The sequence below is a fragment of the Garra rufa genome, chromosome 22 (assembly GCF_049309525.1).
Source record: "Garra rufa chromosome 22, GarRuf1.0, whole genome shotgun sequence".
In the NCBI taxonomy this organism is placed as follows: domain Eukaryota; kingdom Metazoa; phylum Chordata; class Actinopteri; order Cypriniformes; family Cyprinidae; genus Garra; species Garra rufa.
In genome coordinates, this window is record NC_133382.1 from 5,670,402 (window position 1) to 5,692,555 (window position 22,154).

Below are 22,154 nucleotides of genomic sequence, written 5' to 3' on the forward strand. Positions count from 1 at the left end.
CCAACAACATGCTGCTCTGTCATGAGAATATTAGATGCTGGCACCGTCCGAGGTGTTATATTTATTCTTGACGTTCTAATTATCAATGAAATACCAGCATGTACATGGAGGAGTCAGAAAAGTCACACAATAACCTTGAATACCATCTGGGAGTTTACTGCAGTCGTGTTCACTCAGATCTAGGAATCATATCTGTGTATGTCTGGGCTTTAGTGAACACAGAATCTAATGCTTTTCATTTCTAAAACTATACACATTATCCACCTAAAAATTACAGTTTTGATCTGATGTGTTCACCATCATACCATTTCAAATCTTCATGCATTTCTCTTTACTCTGTAGAACACAAAATATGTTTTAATATCTTTTTTTTTTTTTTCAAATGGGACAGTTCTGAATCATTAGACAGAAGTCTAAAAACAAATCTTACAAAAAAGTTTGCATATGTGTTTCATGTTGCGCATCCTCTTTGATCCATCAGGCCTTTATGGCTCATAAAGTCAGATATAGTGAAAATATGGAGGAAAAAAAATGCTTAATTTTATTTAGAGACGCAAACTGAGCAGAAATATGCCATTTGGTGCATATTTATATGATGAAATTCTGATGCTTGTAATGTAAATCAATGAGATCTTATACGAGTATGGCAGATACTTACATTAAATTATATAAATATCTTTTGTCACTCTATATCTCCAATCATATGTTTTAGTAAGATGAAATTTAAAGGATAAGTTCACTTCCAGAACAAAAATTTACAGATAATGTACTCACCCCCTTAGGGAGAAAGAAGAAAATATGTTTTTTTGAGGAAAAATGTCTGAATTTCTCTCCATTTAATGGATATGTATGGTGCCGCCAAGTTTGAACTTCCAAAATGTAGTTTAATGCAGCTTCAAAGGGCTCTAAATGATTCCAGCCAAGGAAGAAGAGTCTTATCTAGCAAAACGATTGGTTATTTTCGAAACCAGTTGACAATTTATGTACTTTTAACCTCAAATGCATGTCTTGTCTCATCTCTGTGTTGAACATGCATAGTCTCTGTAATCTGGGTCAATACAGATAGGGTATGTCGAAAAACTCCCATCTTGTTTTCATCTTCAACTTCAAAATCGCTATATGTTCACTTTTTAATCACTGGTACTTCTGCAGTGATGTAAGACAATTTTGACGTTGGGGAAGAAAACTAGATGGGAGTTTTTCGATATACCCTTAACGTTATTGAACCGTAAAAAAAAAAAAAAAACAGTTCACACAGACCTAGACAAGACGAGCGTTTGAGGTCAAATTTGTTTCAAAAATTGCTAATTGCTTTGCTAGAAAAGACCCTTCTACATCGCCTGGGATTGTTTAGAGCCATCCGAAGCTGCATTTAAACTGCGTTTTGGAAGTTTAAACTTGGGGGCACCACTGAAGTCCACTATATGGAGATAATTCCTAAAATGTTTTCTTCACATAACATAATTTCTTATGGACTCAAGAAAGAAAGACATGACCATCTTGGATGACAAGGGGGTGAGTAAATTATCTGTAAAATTTTGTTCTACTCCTTTACATGATCAAAACATAAAATGCAATGCAATAAAATGATGCTTGAGAAATGAACAAACAAACGTTCCTCGATAGATCTGAGATGTTTTTGAGGCTGGGGAAGATCATTCCTCTACTGAAGAATAGTGAAAGTAATGCTTCTGGAAACAAACATAAGATTATCAGATTTGAGACTCATTAATTTTTTTTTTTTTAAGCCAAGCTGCTTCAGTCCACTAAGCATTTTTTGTAAATATTACTAACAAGTTATTCTTATGTTTACTTGAAAAATCAGTAAAGATTTGACCGGAAAAATTTGTGAAGCACAAGCTGCAGGTGGAATTGTGTACAATTATACTAAAATACCTTTTATTTGCTAAAAAAAGATGACATGATGTAGATTGTGTATGACAGGACTAAAGACAATGTTTTGATCCTGTTGTTCATTTTGAGGCCTTAGACATTAATTAAATATGCTTTATTTGGTAAATAGTTAATTAATCCATCAAGAATGCATGCTTTTCAAAGCTAAATGACAAGCACAACAGGATGTACCAGGCTGAAGAATCAAAAGGTTGAGCTGCAGGAAACACTATGTTAAAATGTTGTTTACAGAGGCTTCAGGGATGGACAGATTCTCATACTGAGAGCCTGCATGTTCAGCCTTTTGCTCTGGATCACTAGGAACAGTTGGACAAACAGAAAAACAACAGCACAGCACTCAGTTAAGAGAAAGGTCTGACACAGTCCTCTGAATCAAATAAATGAACATGAGGCAGGGGGTAGAGAATGCAATAAAGCCACAATAAACTTCTTTCACTCTAAACCCCGAGAAGCCCAAAGCATCTCGCGCACAGGTGAGCCGTCTTGCCGAGAATTCATTACGCTGTGCCGTTACATGACTATGTAGCTGAATTTAACAGGCTGTTATATTGCCCCCTAAGGAAATCCCAAAAAGTGTGCTTAACCTTGCCATAGGGGCGAGAATCCAAGACGCCGCTTAAATGATAACGACTTCAGAGACGGAAACCATTAGCGAGAGTCCTTGTGATGCTGTGCTTTGACACACATGCGCTGGAGGAGAAACACGCCATGCCACGCTCACGTGGGACGCAGGTAAGGCTTTGCAAACCGCAGGGAGAAATCACAGCCCCTACTCCACTAAGATTTTATGGCCCGTCCAACTCTGATATTAATTGCTAAGTGTAGAGAGGAGGAGGCAATAAGTTCAAAAATGTGTAGAGCTGTATCATTATGAAATTGCCCATTGGCGCTCCACATCTTAATTAAACTAATTACATCATAGTTTAATAAGCTAGATGCATTTTATACATGCAATGCTGATCTCTTAAAGCAATATTTGAGCAAACACACACAAACGCCTACAGAAGCTCATTCACTGCGCTGCTGTGCTATTCTCCTTCAGCAACTCAGAAAAAAAAATGCTTTGGGAGAGAGGCACTGTTATTATGTGTTCATCAGGTATATTTCTAATCAAATATTTTATGCATGCATGTTTTTCAATGTCAAATCATTCTTCGGTGTGCATCCTGCTACAAGTGAAGCATTTATACTTTCCTACGGCTGCCATTTTATAATACCCATAAAGAGAGTACAGTTGTGTTAGAGTATAGTATAAAAACACTAATTATTCACAGTCAGGCGATGAGAACCAGGATTATTGTTGTAAACATCATTTTAGGCCAATGTCTTTCCCTCCAATAAACGCTTTTGTGCATTAGGGCATGTGAATATGCATTTTCTCTTTGAGTTGATTCAGTAGATGCTATCAGTACATCGCACTCCAATTTGTATACCAATTACACACGCTTCTGTAGAGGCTGTCGCTGTCCCTTAACATCGACCTAGGACAGGACTGGGGGTCTCTGGTGAAAATATTGGCTCCACTTCCTGAGAATGAGATGTTGTTAGACTCTGTCATGGCTGACAACACAAAGTCACCCAGCACAGCTCCAGCTCAGAGTGTCCCACATAAACAAACAGCTGCAAATACAAATACCATCAGCAGTTGTGACGTTGCATACCACCAAAAAAATAAAATAAAAAATAAATAAAAAAATTATAATTTTGATTGAAAATAATTCAGAAAATGCAAAGATCTGGGTTACAGTGAGGCACTTGATGTAGAAGTGAATAGGTCAATTTGTAAATTATATCAGTGTTTCCTTTGAGAAGGAAAAGGGGCAGAGCCTCTTCAAAATATTGGATTAGAAAAAAATATGTATCAGAGGACTGCAGGGCACAACCTAACACATTTTGAATTTCTTGGTTTGTGTAAATCCACATGGGGTTCAGAATATAATTTTGTATCCACAATAATTTCACGCTTGTCTAGTACAAATATGTCACTCTGTTACATTATTGCAGTGTATACATTTTACGTTATTTACCAAAAAAGAAAGGAAGTGAAATGTGACAACATGCACCGTAGGTGGGATACATTGTAACATGCAAGGGGCACATTTTAACATGGCTACATGACAGCTTAAAATGTTATCTGAACGAATGAAAAAAAATATACACACTGAAAAAAAATAAATAAATACACACACACACACACACACACATGTTGGGTTTACATGTTTTATGGGGACATTCCATAGGCGTAATGGTTTTTATACTGTACAAACCGTACTTTCTATCGCTCTACACCTACCCTACACCTAAACCTAGCCCTCACAGGAGATTGTGCAAACTTTTACTTCATCAAAAAAACTCATTGTGCATGATTTATAAGCCTGTTTCCTCATGGGGACCTGAGAAATGTCAGACATTTGGTCCCCACAACGTGATGAATACCAGGTACACACACACACACACACACACACACACACACACACACACACACACACACACACACACACACACACACACACACACACACACACACACACACACACACACAAAACACAATTTGTTGAGTCAACTTAAATTAATTTGTCACCATGCTGCCTTAAACTCAAATAAGTTTAGTCAACTTAGATATTTTAATTGACTTTTTAAGTTCATTAAACATAAAATCTGGGTTTGTTACCTGGCTACCTTAAAATGTTAAGTTGAATCAACTCAACTATCTAAATTGTCACTTAATACAACATTTCAAGTTGACTAAACTTTTCTGGGTTGACTGAACTTAAAATTTTAAAGCAGCCAGGTAACACATTTTTTTAAGTTGACTTAGCAAATAGTTTTTTTTTACAGTGCACAACAAACTAAAATATTTTGTAAAAATATTTTTTAAACAAAATAAAGGCGTTTTTTTTTAATAATCATATTTTAGAGTTTGACAATGAACATATATTAAAATGCCAGTATTACAAAGTATATCAGTAAATATAACATTAAAAAGTTTAAAAAGTGTTTTCTAAAGAAACATTGTCCAACAGTGACACCAGCAGGTAAAGTTACAACAGGAGTCCGTGTCTTTCACCTCCTCTGAGCCCATTGAGTTTTAACAGACCCCCTATAGCAAGCAGTGAATTTGGTGGGGGGTAATTGAGAATGAATGGGGGATAGTTACCTGAGAGGAGGCAATGCCTCTATCACGATATGATTGGATATGACTACTTATGTTCAGCTGTGTTCGGTTCATAAATAAATAATCATAAATCATTGATCATAAATAAATAATCATAAATCCCGCCTCTTGTTTTCATGCACGTTCTGTGTTTGCAAATCTGAATGAACAATATAATGTCATTAATGGGAAGACTAATTTAAAAAGTAAACAGCTCAAAAACAAAACAACTCACTTAGATATACCCACTTTGTTACATCAAAATGCCCTCAAGGCATCCTAGGTGTATATGACTTTTTATGAATATATACTTTTTATGTGTATATGGATTTTTTCAGACAAATCCAATCAGAGTTACACTAAAAATTATCCTGGCTCTTCCAAGCTTGATAATTTGCAGTGGGCAGAAAAGTTATTGTTACATTTTAAATATGGATATTTTTCTTACAAAAACGCATCAATTTGCTACAGGAGGCCTTCATTCACTTTGTGTTTGCTTTGTGAAGCACTTTTTTTTTTTTTTTTTATGGATGGATGCGCTTTATTGGAGTTCTTTTGGATTGTTGAACAGAAATACCCGCCCACTGCCATTATAAAGCTGGGAAGAGCCAGGATAATTATTAATGTAACTCAGATTGGATTCTTTTGAAAGAAAAAAAAGTCATATAGGATGCCTTAAGTGTGAGTAAATCATGGGCTAATTTTCATTTTTGGGTGAACTAACCATTTTAAATATTAAAAAGAATAGTTGACCATAAATTCACAAATAAAATATATTGTTTAAATGTCTACTGCTTTGAGTGATTATTTAGGATGTAAATGTAAAATGCTATAAAAACATTCACTTGAGATTATAAGTGGCTTTAAATATATATATATATATATATATATATATATATATATATATATATATATATATATATAAAACCAAGAGCATGTGACTGTGATATAGGGTATAAAGACAGACTAGGATATAGAAAAACATATATCACTTACTTAACTTTTCTATCTAAAGTCGAATACAACTTTGCTGCCTTGAAATTGTAATTATAATGTTTAAACCTCAAAATGATTGAGAACAACATTACAGCTCAAATAATCAAGACATTTAACAGAAAAATGATGCAAGTGCTTTTCTTTGCTTTTCTATAATCATAAGATTCACATTTTTGCTTTTAAATCCTCCAAAATTGGCCTCATTTACTTCCTCACTGTAACCCAGATTTCATCAACGGAATTCATCTGTTGACAGTCAAAATAAATTTTGTTTCGAGGTAATCATCATCATAACACAAATGCTGTCAAACTTGTATTGAACCAGGAATATTTCTTTAATGACAACAGCAGATCATTCTGCAAATGGAGAAAAGATCCTAAAGATCTTGGGCTAATGAGCTGCAGTGCATTTCAACAGCCTCGTATCGACCCTGAACCCAGGTCAGGAGTCAAGTGCCCTCGTTTACGTCATCCTGCACTACAAGGTCGCCTTATAATGAGGATATGGAAAACATGCAGCACAAATCTCACTTAGAGCGCATTATAAGGGTTTCCAAGAGCTGTAGATCTTCTAGAAGGATAGGTCTTAAATATAAATCGCCTTCGGTTTGCTGTTGTTGCCATATGAGTGACATTTATCTCCCTCAAGTCAAAACTGCCGCTTGTGCGATCATAACTCAGGAGAACATCCAACAATGCTCCGAAGTCCCTCTTGACCTTGAACATAATGAAATTCAGCGCAGCCTTCAATCCAAACACAACTGAGAGGGGGCGGATCTTTATGGCTCATCCATAATTGACTCCCATTTAAATATGGCATGCAGAAGTCAGATGTTTACCAAGCGTTAACCTTAACATGGCTGAAACACATGCTGCAATGAGAATATAAAGCATCTGACTGACAGGCGTCTAGCACATGGTCTGCAGTGCAACATACGCAAAGCCCCCAGATATATATTCTCATATATGCCAATATCATAACTGTGACTGAATGTTGTCCAGTGCTCTGTTCCAAAGCCTAGCCAGCAGCCTACAGAGACAGCATTTAAGACATCATAGGAGGGCTGCAGATGCAAATGCTGTTCCAAAAGGTAGCTGGTTTTAATTATGCTGCCAACTCTGATGTCTGGTTTTGGCAAAATGCTAAGGCAGTAATCCCAGAATGCATGCATTCAAGCTCAGTGAAAAAAAATCATCAAATGCAAAGAAATATGCCTATGTTGATCCTTCCAGATCAGTCACTTATGTGATCCTCTGATGATGTGGATGCATTAAAGAGCAGATCACATTTTCGAAAAATACCTTTTTTTGTAGTTTGTAACATAGCTTTCCTTCAATGTAAACAGTCTGCAAAGTTGTTAATCCAAAAAGTGCATGATAAATAATGATATTGTCTCTCAAAAGAAAGAGACGCCTTAATGAGTCGTCATATTTTCCAATCTTCTGCTTGTTACGAAATACACCACTAGGTAACATTAGCTTAACATAATAGCTAATCTTGGCAAGTTCAACGTGGAATTCGCTAAATGCTTGTCCATGAAAGATAAGACCATACCTTCTTTGTTTGGACCAACAAGCGTCTCTGAACCACAGTCCATAAGTATGATTAATGCATTATGTGTACATTTTCAATTGAGCACTCAAAATATCAAGTTTTTTGTGCTAATATGTGATGTATACCTAGTGCAGCATTAGGTTTCCAGGTAAACAACATTATTGTCTTACTAGCCAGGATTTCATCCAAAGTTGCGAATTTAACTTATGCGCAAAATATTGCATATAACAGTTGCGAGTAAGCTCTGTTTCCAATGCAACAAGTCAAAGTGAACAAAATCGTCACTTCCTGATAAACTGGCACTATATATCACTAATAAAGTAGGAGAAGCCACTGAATATTGTAATTTTCATATATAATAAATAAATTGTGCCTTGGAGCGAGCAGACGAAACACAGTAAATGTGGTCGTTGCTTTTGGAGGTAGATACCTGCTGTTTGGGAACGCAGTCATGTAAGACAGTTGCCGGAGGCAAATATGTATTTTATGCTCATGCATTTCAGAATAGCAACATTTCAGATGCTGTGGAACGAGAATGGTCTACTGGTTAGTCAGGTTTTGCTGCCCCATAGCACAAAGTCATGTGACTTTTTAATGCGTATGGAGGAATTTATTTGGCAAATGCATTTCAATCTCCCATTATTCACATTAACCCTTTTTCACAAGTCAAAAACCACCTCAAGTGAGTGTAAAAACGTTTTTGCAAATTAAGGGATTTTTATTCAAAATGTGGCATTTCCCTCACTCGTTTCTGATGCGATACTTCAAAATGCACATAAAAACAGGGTACGTGGTGAACCCACGAATATCCTAAAAATGTGTTAATTGATGTAGATTGTTGTTGTTCTAATTTCTTGCATTGTATATGGAAAGACCAATCACAACAGACTTGGCAGGCTGACCAATCAGAACAGAGTAAGCTTATGGAAGGGAGGGGTTTACCAACCTTAAAGGAAAAGTTCACATCCAGAACAAAAATGTATAGATAATTTACTCACCCCCTTGTCATCCAAGATGTCAAGTGTTACAATTTATATACTTTTTAACCTCAAATGCTCATCTTGTCTAGCTCTGCGATGTGCATGCGTACTACGTGTACTCTGGTTAAATACAGTTAGGGTATGTTGAAAAACTCCCATCTCATTTTCTCCTCCAGTTTTAAAATCGTTCTACATTGCTGCAGAAGTACCAGTGTTTATAAAGTGAATGTGCAAAGAAGGTCAAACGCCCTTTGCAAAAAAAGGTAAAACAGCGATGTAGGGCGATTTTAAAGTTGGAGGAGAAAATGAGATGGGAGTTTTCAACCTACCCTAACTGTATTAAACCGAAGTACAGAAAGTACGCATGCACATCGCAGAACTAGAAAAGACAAACATTTGAGGCTAACAAGTATATAAATTGTAAATTATTTTCTAAAAAAAAAGCAATCTTTTGCTAGATAAGACCCTTCTTCCTCTGCCAAGATTGTTAAGAGCCCTTTGAAGCTGCATTTAAACTGCATTTTGGAAGTTCAAAGTTGCGGGCACCATAGAAGTCCACTATATGGAGAACATTTCGGAAATGTTTTCCTTAAAAAACATAATTTCTTTACAACTCAAGAAGGAAAGACTTGAACATCTTGGATGACAAGAAGGTGAGTAAATTATCTGTAAATTTTGTTCTGGAAGTGAACTTCTCCTTTAAGCTTAGGAATTTTGCAAATCAATACAAAATTATTCAAATTTCTAATATTAAATGTATATTCTGAGAAAATTACAATGTTTTCTAAACCTGTTATAGGGGACTCCAACACAATATTAGGACACTTTATAATACCATATGACCTGCTCTTTAAGCATTTGAAACAGTGCTCAGGTAAATCAGTCACGCAGTAATTCATTCAGTTTGGCTTTTCCACAAACATCTGGATAGCATCAGGTCACTTACCGTGATTGGATTTGGAGCTGTGAACTGGGGTGTAGTGGTTTTTGGAGCCTGTACGCTGTGGAGTGTTGTCTTTGGATGCGCTGTTCATCGCTGCAAAGTTCTCACAGTCGTACTGAGATATAGGAATGGGTCCTTGTTGTCTAAGAATATCCGCTAGGGCTCTGTGGAGAAAAATAGAGAACTACATGACATGAAGTCAACAACAACAACACTGTTTCAATGTCTGGGTGAAAGATCACCTCTGGCTACTCTGTACTCTTAACTCCACTGGACTTGTACAGAAATAAAGAAAGAACATCTATAAATAAATGTTTAATCATCAGGCACTTTTCAATATTCTCAGGGTTGCACTTGGCATATATAGGAAGCCCAGAGGATGTGAATTCACGACTGCATTATGAAAGTCACTGTTAGCTCTGTAAATGTTTACTGTTACCAGAGAAACTGAATTATTTTTGCATTCGTTACCCTGCAGTAGCCGAACTGGCAGAAGAGTCAACAGCACACTTTTCTATTACATGCATTCTCAGATTGCTTGTTTGCTTGTTGGTGTTTATGTGTGTGTTCCAGCGTAGATATAATACAGGCCAGTTTAATACATTAGCAGATATCATTTCTACCACCAGAGCAAGCTTTTTGACTAAATTATAATTTATACATTCAACTGTTCATGGAAAATGGAAAAGGACAGACAGCTTGCAGTCTGTCCTAGAGAATTCGAGTGTGAAGCTCTGAGTTCCACCCAAGCATTCATACGGGCTGCAAAAAGAACTGCCTGCAGCAATCCTATTTTATACTATGACACTTTTCTGTTTTTCTATAGAAATGAATTGTACATCTCCATATAACATATCCAAATCCCAAACTGGTAATTGAGGGAACTGTTTTCTCCCAGCACAATTAAAATGTTCTGAAGCCCTCAGCCTCAGAGCTGCCCATCCAACGTAATAAACCAACTGGCCAATGAACACGGAGCCTTAGTCGTGTCCTGCATGAACGGTGTGTGGTTCTGCATCCAGATAGCAGGGACAGTGATAAATCTGTGCTTGTTGTGCCCACCAAATGAAGGGGAAAATTTAAGCATCTGTAATGAAGCATAAACCCTCCCACCCAAACACAGAAACGAAGGGTGTTTTTGTGTTTTACCGGTGCATATTAAAACTCTGCTTGGAATTCTGATCACAGCCCTGTTAGCATGTGTGATATTCCATATGGAGAAACAAAAGAGCTTGCAGATACTGCAGATGGTGGGAGCGCTTCTATCCAGTCCACTTGCAACATTATCAATCACTCCAAAGCTCTAATATGCAAATGGGAATTTGATCTCGTTAGGTTGTTAGGAGCAGTTTAGTGTTGTAGGGGAATGAATGCGAGGTGCTCACCTGTGAATGTTCATTTCCTGAGGTGGTTGGGTTGCTTTGTCATACGCGACTTTAGTGGAAACCCCAAGAACTATAATAAAAGCAATGACACCGCAGGTGATGTAGACCGCGGTGTTCGTTTGGTCCATGCTCGGATCGTAAGTGTCACCTGTTGGAACAGGAGACGGGGGCACAGTTTTCACCCAGTCAGGCTTTTGGTAGTTCTTGCATGTTCTCTGGTCCAACCGGTTGCCTTTAAACTGGCAACAGAATCGCAAGTAACACGAGCCGCAGCAGTAGCGGTGGTCGGTGTTATTGCACTCGAACTCCTTGTCGAACTGCCCGCTCACGTCGTAGTAGCCCAGGCAGGTTTCGTGCGTAAGTGCCGGACGGACCTGCGTGATCCGCTGTGTGGACGCGGAAGGCGCGACGGTGGTGCCGTTCAGCTCCTTCTGCTTCTGAGTCCTTTTGGGAGCAGGTTTGGCTCGTTTAGCAGTCAGCGTGCCAAACACGTTGAGAGGGTCCAGATAAATGAGCAGCAGCAGAAAGTGTCGTATACCCATGGCGCGGCGCGTCTTCAGGACCCTGGACAGCTCTCTGTGTTTTCCGCTTCAGGCGCGCTGATCCTCCGCTGTTCGCGAGTCCCGCATCCCTGACGATGAGCTGCTTGTGGAGATGCTGATGAAAGGCGCCATTCATTTAACTCAGATATTCTGCCCCCAGCGCGGTTTTTCTGTTTGACTCAGCTGGGCGTCACTGCTGGGATTTCCGACGAACTCTTGTCAAACGAGCCTTCCCATCTTGCTCTGGGAAGAAGTAGAGACGAACTTAATTGTTAGCTAATTAAATGTTTGCACACTAACTCTGATAAACGCATCAGACTCGCATTCGCATCAGCAGTGGGTATATTTAGCATTTATTTGAATTCACTCATGTTTCAATATGTTTAAACACCCTATTATTAAACACTGCATATATGGCAATATATACCGATCTGATTTGGCAAACAATGTATCCGAAATACAGTTGCATGGACATGCGATGCCTTAATGCACGGAACAAAATCACTTTACATGGGAAAACGGTTGAATGCGTTATAAAAAGGATGTTTTGCTTGTATGTAAATGAAACACAATCAATTTACATAAGCTAAAAATTAAAGAAAAACATAAAGAATTACATTCACACACTCCATACCGATGCATATCAACACGTCTAATATTCATTAGCCAATTTTTTGTGGTTACATAAATAGTGCAGTCAGTCTTGATCAGCACTTACCTTGACTTTACTGCTTCAAGCGGGTGTGTTGACTCTTGCCAAGGTGAAGTGAAGTGGCAGTCAGTATCCTATCCCGAACAGACCCATCTGAACGGTCCGCCTACCGTCTTTCGCTCTTGCATCAAACGCTGGCGTCACAGTCCGTCTATGAGCAGCTCTCTCTTTCTCTCTCTCTTTCTCCAGCAGGGACTTGGGTTTTCATTTCCTCTCCACACACGTTACCACACCTATTCATCGGCTTTTTACGTGCCATTTGTTATAGCTGCACAGGCTTTTTATATGAATATAAAACTGCATGGATTTTCACTGTTATTTAGACGACCTCAGACCGTGTGCAGAAAGTGCTGAACAAAATCTGCAAACAGCACTGAATGGATTTCCTATAGCAGCCGGTATCCTGTCTCCCGCTCCTGCACGCTGTCATTGATTTCAGTTCCTGCAGACTTTTTGCAAGTACTAGAAAACAGCTGTCATAGGAAGTCACTTAAAGCATTACTGTTGTTATGTGACAAGACTGTTTGAACGCTGCTCCAGCATGAATGCGTACTGTCTTCTCCAACCTCGCAGATTCTTCAGGACACTCTGTGCACTCCGTCTGGCTGCTCTTTGTACCATGAATCGCTCCCTGTGCCCCTTAATTACTTTTAATCTTACGGAGAGCTGGAGCTGCAGCTGGATTAGGCTGCAGAGAGCTGAACACAGATGCTTTGGAGATGAATGATTCATAAAGGAGCCTGTGGTGCTCAGGGCTTGACTGACACCACCTCTGCCTTAAAGATTAAAAATGCTACTACTGTACATACATTGCGTTTAAGCTCTATCATGCCAGTCTTGTAGAGTGTGGTAATTATAGCACTATATAGTTCAGTGAACCAACATGATGCTGAGCATTGGAATAATCTGCATGAAGTCACATGGTTTAGCAGCTCTTCCAGGCAGGTATTGTGAAGTGCCTGTGTTAGGCTTTAAGAGATCAAGTTCAGCTCTATTATGTAACTGTAATTTGAAGAGAGCTCTTACAAATTTGGTCAAAGCGTTCTTTAAATTTTGCAGTCAGTTAACAGCAGATTTATTCTGCTGGTTTTAGTCTGAGCAAATGAAGAAGATCAAACAAAAACAGCATATTGTTTTTCAGCTATCATAAATTAATTAGCAGGGTTAACATTAAGAAACAAGAATACTATTGCGAATATTTTTAAGTTCATCCTACACAATCCTCTGATTATGAAGCCTGAAAGCAGTTGCTAAGTTACAGCTTCTTAAGTGTTCTATTTTTTCTTTTTCTTTTCTTTCTCTCTCTCTGTTTTTTTTAACGATGCCATCCATAGTTTCTCTAATGAAATATTCAAGCGCTTCTTGTGAAGTTTTCCCTTGGACTTCACATATTGAGCTTTAACAAATGCATACTTGATTTAAGATTGCATTCACATATTGCATGCTCTGGGATGTAAACTACATAAAAAAAGAAAGTGAACTTATTAATGGAAAATGAAACGCAAGAGTGGAAAATGCTATTGCATCATAACTAGAAAATATCCATGAGGAAATATTCAAATCCAGGCATTAAAGGAGCTCTGGATATTTTATTATATATCAAAACATAATTCTTGGCCAAAAGCAATAACTACAGACTATATTTAGGCTGTTAGCTATATTAGATTGAGAAAACATCAAAACACAAATAGAGCAGCATGAGATTCTAGTAGCACAATATAGAAATCAAGTCAAATAACAAATGCTTGAAGCACAGCAGGTCCTGTATGTACATCAGCCTTCTATTATATTTTTTTCCAGAGTATAATCCTCCTCATGCATTTCTCCCGAAGGCTTGGAGTCTCTTACGTCTCTTCTGGTCGTCAAGCCTGCATTTATTTGATTCAAAATACAGAAAAAAAAGAAATATTTTTACTATTTAAAATTACTGTTTTCTATTTGAATATATTTGAAAATGTAATTTATTCCTGTACTCAAAGCAAAATTTTCAGCATCATTACTCCAGTCTTCAGTGTCACGGGATTCTTCAGAAAGATTGAGGAGCAAATCAGAATGTTAGAATGATTTCTTGAATATCATGTGGAGTAATGATGCTAGAAATGAAAGAAGATACTTTAAAAACATTAAAAATCTTACTGTTCAAAAACTTTTGACTGGTAGCGTAAGGCGTTGCATTGTCTGGGACAACAAAGCCAGATTTATTCAACAACTTGATAGCAACATAAATGTTAAAGATTCTTCAAGTATAGGCAACCAGGACTTGTTTTACTCATAAAATAATGAAAAACACTATTCCAGAGGAATAGCATATATACAAGTAATAAATAAATACATGCATGCATACATACACACATACATAATTGCTGCTTGCTCAGGTTGCGTAATTGCTTAAAATGAGCTAATGCAACAATTTTCCCACTACTTCATTACATTTTGTACAATCTATTTAAATTTGTAAAACAGACATTTACATAATTCATCTGCACTGGAACTACATTAATAATTTCTGCTGTGTTAGTGTAGCATTGCTGAAACAGAAAAGCCCAGCATGCGTTGCATTGGACTGAACGGAGAGAGTAAATGTTAAATTAAGTGCTTTTTCATGTGTCTTTGAGTAAGATTCTTTTAAAATTCCAAAGTAGTTTTTTAAATGGATTTAGAAGAGTTTGTGCATACAAAAACACTGTATATTTGACTTTACACATAAGGGATAACACATTATTTTAGGGTGTTCTTGTTACACGTTACATGTACTTACTATTATAATAACAATTAATTATGCACATGCAAGTAACCCTAAAACAAACCCTAATCCTAACCCTAGCCATATAGTAAATCACTCAGTACTTAAATGTATAATTACACTGTAACATGGGCACCTTAAAATAAAGTGCAACCTTTTATTTGTGCTTCCTGCTAACACCATTACATTATGGTAATAAAAAGCTATAATTAACTTGCTAGTGTGTACTATTGCTAGCTAACTATAATAGTAAACAGCAAGAGATTCAATTCATTTGACTTCTACTTTTAGTGTTTACTCAATTCTAGGGCTTACAGATCAAATTAATCAAATTAATGGCACCCATTCATGTGTCACTCAACTGCTTCCCAATGCTAAATGAGGAATCAAAGCAGTGGAAAATACAGTACGCTCAATCCCATTCATTAAATCTCGGGCACACAGAGCAGACGACACATAAAAGGAAAATTTCTCCTGAAAGCTCTCATTCATACCGCTCTTTATGTCTTTAAAGTGTATTTTCGGTGAAATTGTCCCTGTGACGGGTGTCAAGGTTGTGATGCTTCTAATCTCATCCACTGTCTCATCTGTCACTCTCAGGAGATGATAGACTGAAGCATTCTGGGTTTTTAGACCGTATAATTAAAATGGTAATAAAGCAGGGGATGTAATCACAGTTTGTAAAACCTCATTCTTGAAATATAACCCATTATCTTTCATTCTCCATACATCCAAAAACTCATTCTTCTGCATGGTAGACATCCAGCATTTGTCCCATTTGCCAATTGTCTACTAAATTGAATCTTTTTAACATCATATTGTAATTTAGGTGTTCTCATGAAGTGATGTTCACATGCATCTATACATACCATATGCACGCAAGGAAACGCTTTACTGCACAACATATGTGCTTAACGCACTAGAACTGCAACTCCTATCAGTGCAGCACAGAATATATACTGTATTGTTCCTGCATGGCTAAAGCATCACAAAAAAACCTCTAAGAGTCAAGATCTTTCTTAGTCACAGGTGTTGTCAAGGCAACTTGGCCTCAGCTGTGGTCATAATTTTCTAGCTTTGTGTCTTGCTTGAGTGACTTAGCATTTGGGTTACTGGCAGGACTGGACATGCTATTTAAAGGCAAAGCCCAGCTAATATTACCTCATCTTTAGTTTTACAGAGTCACCACGTACAGTACATACAGTACCTGCCGTGTGCTTACTAATGACATACTGTGCTGTTGATAGGAAATGAAAAAAAAAGTCTATATTATATTTTTACAATAACAATGTAATCACTATTCTGTTTATTAAAGCCAAGTATTAAAGTCATTAAGTTAGTGTTTTAAACTATTTTAGAATAGTTTGGATCATCAACCAACAAAGCTCAATTACTTTAAAGGAATCATCAGGTGCTAAACTAACTTTTCCATGTTGTTTGAACATTAATGTGTGTTGGCAGTTTGTGTACACAACCACCCTACAATGATAAAAATCCACCCAGTGGTATTTTTTTAATCTTTAAAAGTAATATCCCCTTTTTATCCCCTTTTTATTAATTAAGATGGTTTTTTATGCATCTTTGCAAATGGACTTTCTTAATAATGTGCTTGTTGGCAAGTTTCGCCGATAAACGCGGATAAATGCAGCTAAAGTAAACATAATCCCAGAGAGGGGCTTGGGTGAGCAGAACTCGGTGGCATTTAAAGGGGCCATGCCTTAAAATGAGCTGAAATTTTGCAGAGCTGATTTTGACAAGGTAAAAGGGTGTTTTTTACACTACTATTGAGAATTGTTAACCAAAGTATATTAGAGACTTTTCTTTAAGACCCTGCAGAATCATATGAACTTGTGGAAAATGGGCATCTGATGACCCCTTTAAATTACATCAAGCTGATTACTCACTAAAAACTTCCACAGATCATGTTTTCAGGCCATTTTAAGTCTTATTTTGACGCAACAACAAGGTTATATCTAAGTGTGTGAGTTGATTACTTACTTTTTTAATTAGTCTTCACATTACTACCATTATATTGTGCACAAAGACAAGAGGCAGGATTTATCTCGTGAACCAATCACAGCCGATCATAACCAGCCATATCCAATCATATCACAATGGAGGCATTGATTCCTCTCAGTGGACTTTTCCCCATTCATTCTCAACTACACCACCAAACTAACCGATCCCACACTTGTTTTTTTGATGTACGTACATAGTAGGTAAGGCCACCTAATATAAAGTACTTATTTAATGTTTTATGTGTCATCAATCTGCTATATTGGCAGCACTGAACATAAACAATGCCAATAAACCGAACAAAACTGGCATATTTGGCTGATTATTGCTGCTGAATATGATCAATTATTGTCATGGTTTGGGCTGTACTAATCTGTCGGACCGGGAAAAACAGATTGTACTACAGACTGCCAAAAGTTATAACAAACCAAGAAGAAGACTGCAAAAAACTGTCTGAGGAATGAAAGGTGTTTGCGGTTGGCCAAACTGAACCAGGATTTCCAAGTTAAGAATCTTGACAACATTCGTCAGGTAAGTGAAATATTAGGTTAATATCTTAATTAATACTGCTTGTATTTATCTTTACCACCTATTAACTTTTTTTTACTTAAGTTTACTTAAGTACCTTAAGTTTTTACTTAGTGCTTACTAAGTCTTTCTGTATATGATTTAGCAGCTTCCACACACTTTTTCCATGGTTTAGACAGCATAAATTAGCAGAACAAAATATTCAGTAGTACATTAACTGTGCACTCCATGCTGTTGTTTACATCTGAGTATCGCCAGTATGGCCGTGCATCCAGGTAACTGACCAAATCTTGACATAAGTGTAAACCCTCTATAGCGTGTCTATATTTCAGCAAAATCTCACAATGAAGAGTGTTCCTCTACTGAATATCAGCATGACTGTGATTCTCACTTACAAAACTACAAAATACGAGTGCATTTGAGAAATGTAACATACAGTATTGCTAACTTTGTGAGGTTTGTCAAATAACTCAATTGCTGGAGAAGTTTACAAAAGACTTGAAACCTTCCTTGGAGCTCAATGTAGAGCACTAAAACAAAACGGAAAAGACAAGACCCGATGGAGAGCGAGCAGCGATCTGACCTTCCTACCAAATTGAGCGGCTGGAGAAAAAGGGGTAATTGTCAGAGAAACTAAAACACTGACAGACTTTAAGAGCTCTTTGGCTGCAACAGGAGAAACTGCCAGGACATCAACAATCTGTACAGCACTTCACAGGTTCAACCTCTCTGGGAGTGTTTTCACAGAGAAAGACAAAATCATAGCTGTTTGCTAGACTCGATGTACAAAAAAAAGAAAAAAAAAGAAAACCTGTGGAAGTAAATGTAGCGAATTGTTGTTGAGCTGTCTGTCTTGGATGCAAAATGCAATTTTTGGTACAACATGTATATATCAAAACTCACGTCATAGTGGCAGTATAACTCTCAACAGAATGATCTGGATTCCTACTCAGTGGCAACATGAACGAGCCAAACATGGAAATCATTTAGACAGTGTCTAATCATGCAGCATTTTCCTGCAGAGTTTATCTCCAACAAACCTGGGGCATGTTTCTCAAAAGCATTAATAACCAACTTCAGTGTGATTGCCGTATATTAGCAACAAGTTATTCAGTGTTTGCAAACAGCACCCGAAACTGAATTCTCAAACAATGGGTTACAAGCACAGTTTCTTGTTAGTATGATGTTGACTTATATATATCATGCTCTTGTGTAAAACAGCAAGCTAACATTCAGTAGTTTTGATATCCTTCATTGCATTTTAACACACACACGATTCTTTATCAGTGAAGAGTGTGCATGTGCATTAGTGCATAAGGGAACCCCGGAGTATGACAGAAGAGGGAGCATGCAATGAATCAACACTGAATAAAGCAAAATAACTGGAGGGAAAATTGTGAATTAGTCCTTAGACACCACAAAAACAAAAACAAAACCAAAACCAAAAAAATAAAATGCTAACACTAGCTTGTCTGTTCTTGTTGTATTCTATATCTTTTCTTTTTTATTCTATTTTCTTTTTATTTATTATATAATTAAAAAACCTTGATACATGTACTGCTAAATGAGACTTGTCATAGCACTTGCATGTTATTGCTCTCTTTTTCATTTTGACTGATTCCATTGTCCTCTTTTGTAAGTCGCTTTGGATAAAAGTGCCTGCTAAATGTCTAAATGTAAATATTTATTACAATCTTTTGGGAAACGGATGTGACTAACTAGTTCATTTCTGTAATGATGCATCATACTACGGTGGTTAAGCAGTGAGTTACATCATTGCACCGGAAAAAAAACAAAACAAAACTTGGAAGTTTCTAGTGATCATAAAGACCTTCATTAGCTGGTTCAGGTGTGTTTAATTAGAGCCAGAACTCTGCTGGAAGGAAAATGGTCTTCCAGAAACACCACTGGACACCTGATAACCTGATCAAAATTACCTGTTTTCAAAATGATTTCTAATGGACCATGTGACACCAAAGACTGGAGAAATGATGCAGAAAATTCAGCTTAGATGACAGGAATAAATTACATTCTACTTTATATTCACATGGAAAACAGATATTTTAAATTATAATAATATTTCACAATATTACAGTTTTTATTGCATTTTTGATCAAATAAATACAGTCTTGGTGAACAGAAGACACTTCTTTCAGAAACGCTAATAAATATTACCTAGCACAAATAAATTATAATGTATATTTAGTTTAGCATAAATTATATATACATGTAATTAATTTATTATATTATTATTCATTTTATTATTAGCATTTGATTTATTTTGGATAAAAAAATATAAATTTTTCAAATATGGAAAAAGACATTGTTTAGAAACAGAAACATGATGTATTTTAATGTTTATGGCTGTTATAGCGACAGCTATGGTCTGATCCCCTTAAAACTTTGCATGCTTGTTTAGAATCACCTGTCACATGTGCTCAGTAGGTTTAGTGAAGTTTTGAGTTTTCCTTTAGGCTTTACAGGGATTTGGGTAAATTTGGACATGCCCCTTTTCTAAACCCTTTTATTGCTTCCCAAAGTGTACATTTCAACATTTTTTTTTTGATAATTATTGGCCTAGAGAGTCCAGAAATTGTGCTGCAGTGTTTGTTTTTTTCTTTTCAGAATGAGCAAGAAACCTAGGAGTAGTTCGCAAAAGTAGGTTTTTTACATCTTCTTTTACATCATTTAACACATAATTTGATTGACAACAGTGGTTCTAGAGGCAAAGTTGTCCGGAATGATTCGTTCTATCGTATGATATGAATTTTGTACGTATGTGCGAAATACAGTGCAACGTATTTCTTTCAAATTTCTTTCAGACCTGCCATTTGGGGTGAGCCTTGGTCTCATTGTAGGCAGTGTGATTACTACCATCCCTCCAAATTTCAATTCTCTATGACTTATGGTTTGGTCTGCACAATCAGTTAACCTTGTTTGACAGGTACTCAAATTTTGTCAACCAATGGTGGCCATGTTTTTCGAGATACACAAATGCCCTTGTATACACTTGTGGCACTTTGGACAAAGGCCGTGGACATGTATTTTCATGTTGATAGGGCAAATGGTTGCGCAATTTTATTTTTTCCCTCTTATAGCGCCATCTAGTGGCCAAGCTCTGTGTTTTTTTTTTCCTGTGACCTCACGATTAAATCTGAGGTGTGAGCCAAGGATTCCAATGACATAAGACACAGCCTGTGACTGACAGTTTAGGAGTTATGAGTGATCTCGTACTTTTGATCACTGTAGTGCCCCCGTCAGGCCGTTTAGGTTGAGCCTTGGTCCCGTTGTAGGCAATGTGAGTACTACCATCCCTCCAAATTTCAAGTCACTACAACTTTCGGTTTGGTCTGCATGATCAGTTTTAGGTGGAGATAACTGATCCATGACCATTCAAGCTATGCGCTTGAACCCCTAATTAAATGTGTTAAATAAACAGGATGACACTGAACTTATGTAGTTAATTACATTGATTTTAAAAATGAACTATTTAATTTCTTCAATATTATGCAAACCTAGCAGGATTTGTAAACATTTGTGTCTCCAGAGTTCCTCATACATACAGTATATATCTCTGTGCAAACATACAATACAAAATAAACACAACACTCCAAATCCAACTCACTCCTGGCCCTAATATGTGATTGAAGACAAATGGAGAAACAGCTCACCTTTGACAAAGAGTGCTAGAGCTCAGTCTTTCCTTATTTAAAGCCTTTCGGCCAGCCTTTCACTACACTCATCATTCCCCTTCATATCAGAGTGACTGAGAGCCAAAGAAACTTAAAGCACCACATAGCATTAGAGTTATGTGAACTGCTACGGGCTAACATGAATCATGAGTCTCTCAGAGGAATACTTTTACAGCTGCCACTGTTTTCCTCTTTCCTGACGTCGACTGTGGGATGAATGAATTAAGTGGGTCACAGCTGCTAAGACGAACACATATTTCAGCTTGTTCAGACGAGCTTTCCTAAGGCTGTATGGGCAAAGAACTGAACATGCATGTTAGCCTGATACCCTCTCCTTTTCTCTCTTCTCTAGTAGAGCCAGAAATGCATGAGACAGAATGTTAAATCATTCATTTACACAATGCTTTCACATCCTCCTCCTGTCTCTTTGAGTTTGTTGTGCTCAGATTTAGAGGATTGTTCCAGGTCTATCAAGCTCGAAGTAGATTATCACAGACAATACTTTTTTAGTTCTGGAGGCTTTGAAATGTGAAGCGCTTATTTTTTTGGCAAAGTGTCTGAATTATTTAGCAAAGTCGCATTTGTCATTTGAATTGTACTTCTCTCTACTGTAAACTGTCCGTTTCGAGAAAGTGGGACCTTTCAACAGTAGGTGGATGAACATCTGGTTATATTACTGATATAATTCCTGTGGGTGATGTTTTCTTTATGTAAACAGTGTTTTACAAAATGTTTTCTGGCATTAATAAAAATACACAGATATACTGTATGTTTCATTATTTTCACAATATGTCTGCATGAATGTCCATGCTGTTTCTGCAAATTTAAAGGTGACATATCAGTCAGTTTTTTAGTGCTATAACCGGGTTCTCAGTGCATCTACCAACCTAGAAAACTTGAAAAAGATCAACCTAGTAACTTTGTTTTGGTAAGCATGTGAAAGAAACGAGCCACTCAGATTCAGCTTCCCCCGTGATGTAGATCATATTATAGT

General features: G+C 37.1%; 1 protein-coding gene across 4 annotated transcripts in view; it reads right to left on the minus strand.

Annotated features, from left to right (window-relative positions):
- Nucleotides 1-12,287, minus strand: part of shisa6 (shisa family member 6) — a 75,575-nt gene extending 63,288 nt beyond the window's left edge. For all 4 annotated transcript variants that reach the window (XM_073828581.1, XM_073828580.1, XM_073828579.1 and 1 more), the window contains exons 1-3: nucleotides 12,188-12,287; nucleotides 10,928-11,712; nucleotides 9,546-9,706 (exon numbers count right to left, since the gene is read on the minus strand). In XM_073828581.1, the coding sequence (XP_073684682.1) occupies nucleotides 9,546-9,706; nucleotides 10,928-11,469 (703 nt within the window). In that variant the 5' untranslated portion in view covers nucleotides 11,470-11,712; nucleotides 12,188-12,287. The remainder of the gene's footprint in view (nucleotides 1-9,545; nucleotides 9,707-10,927; nucleotides 11,713-12,187) is intronic.
- Nucleotides 12,288-22,154: the final 9,867 nt, after the last annotated feature.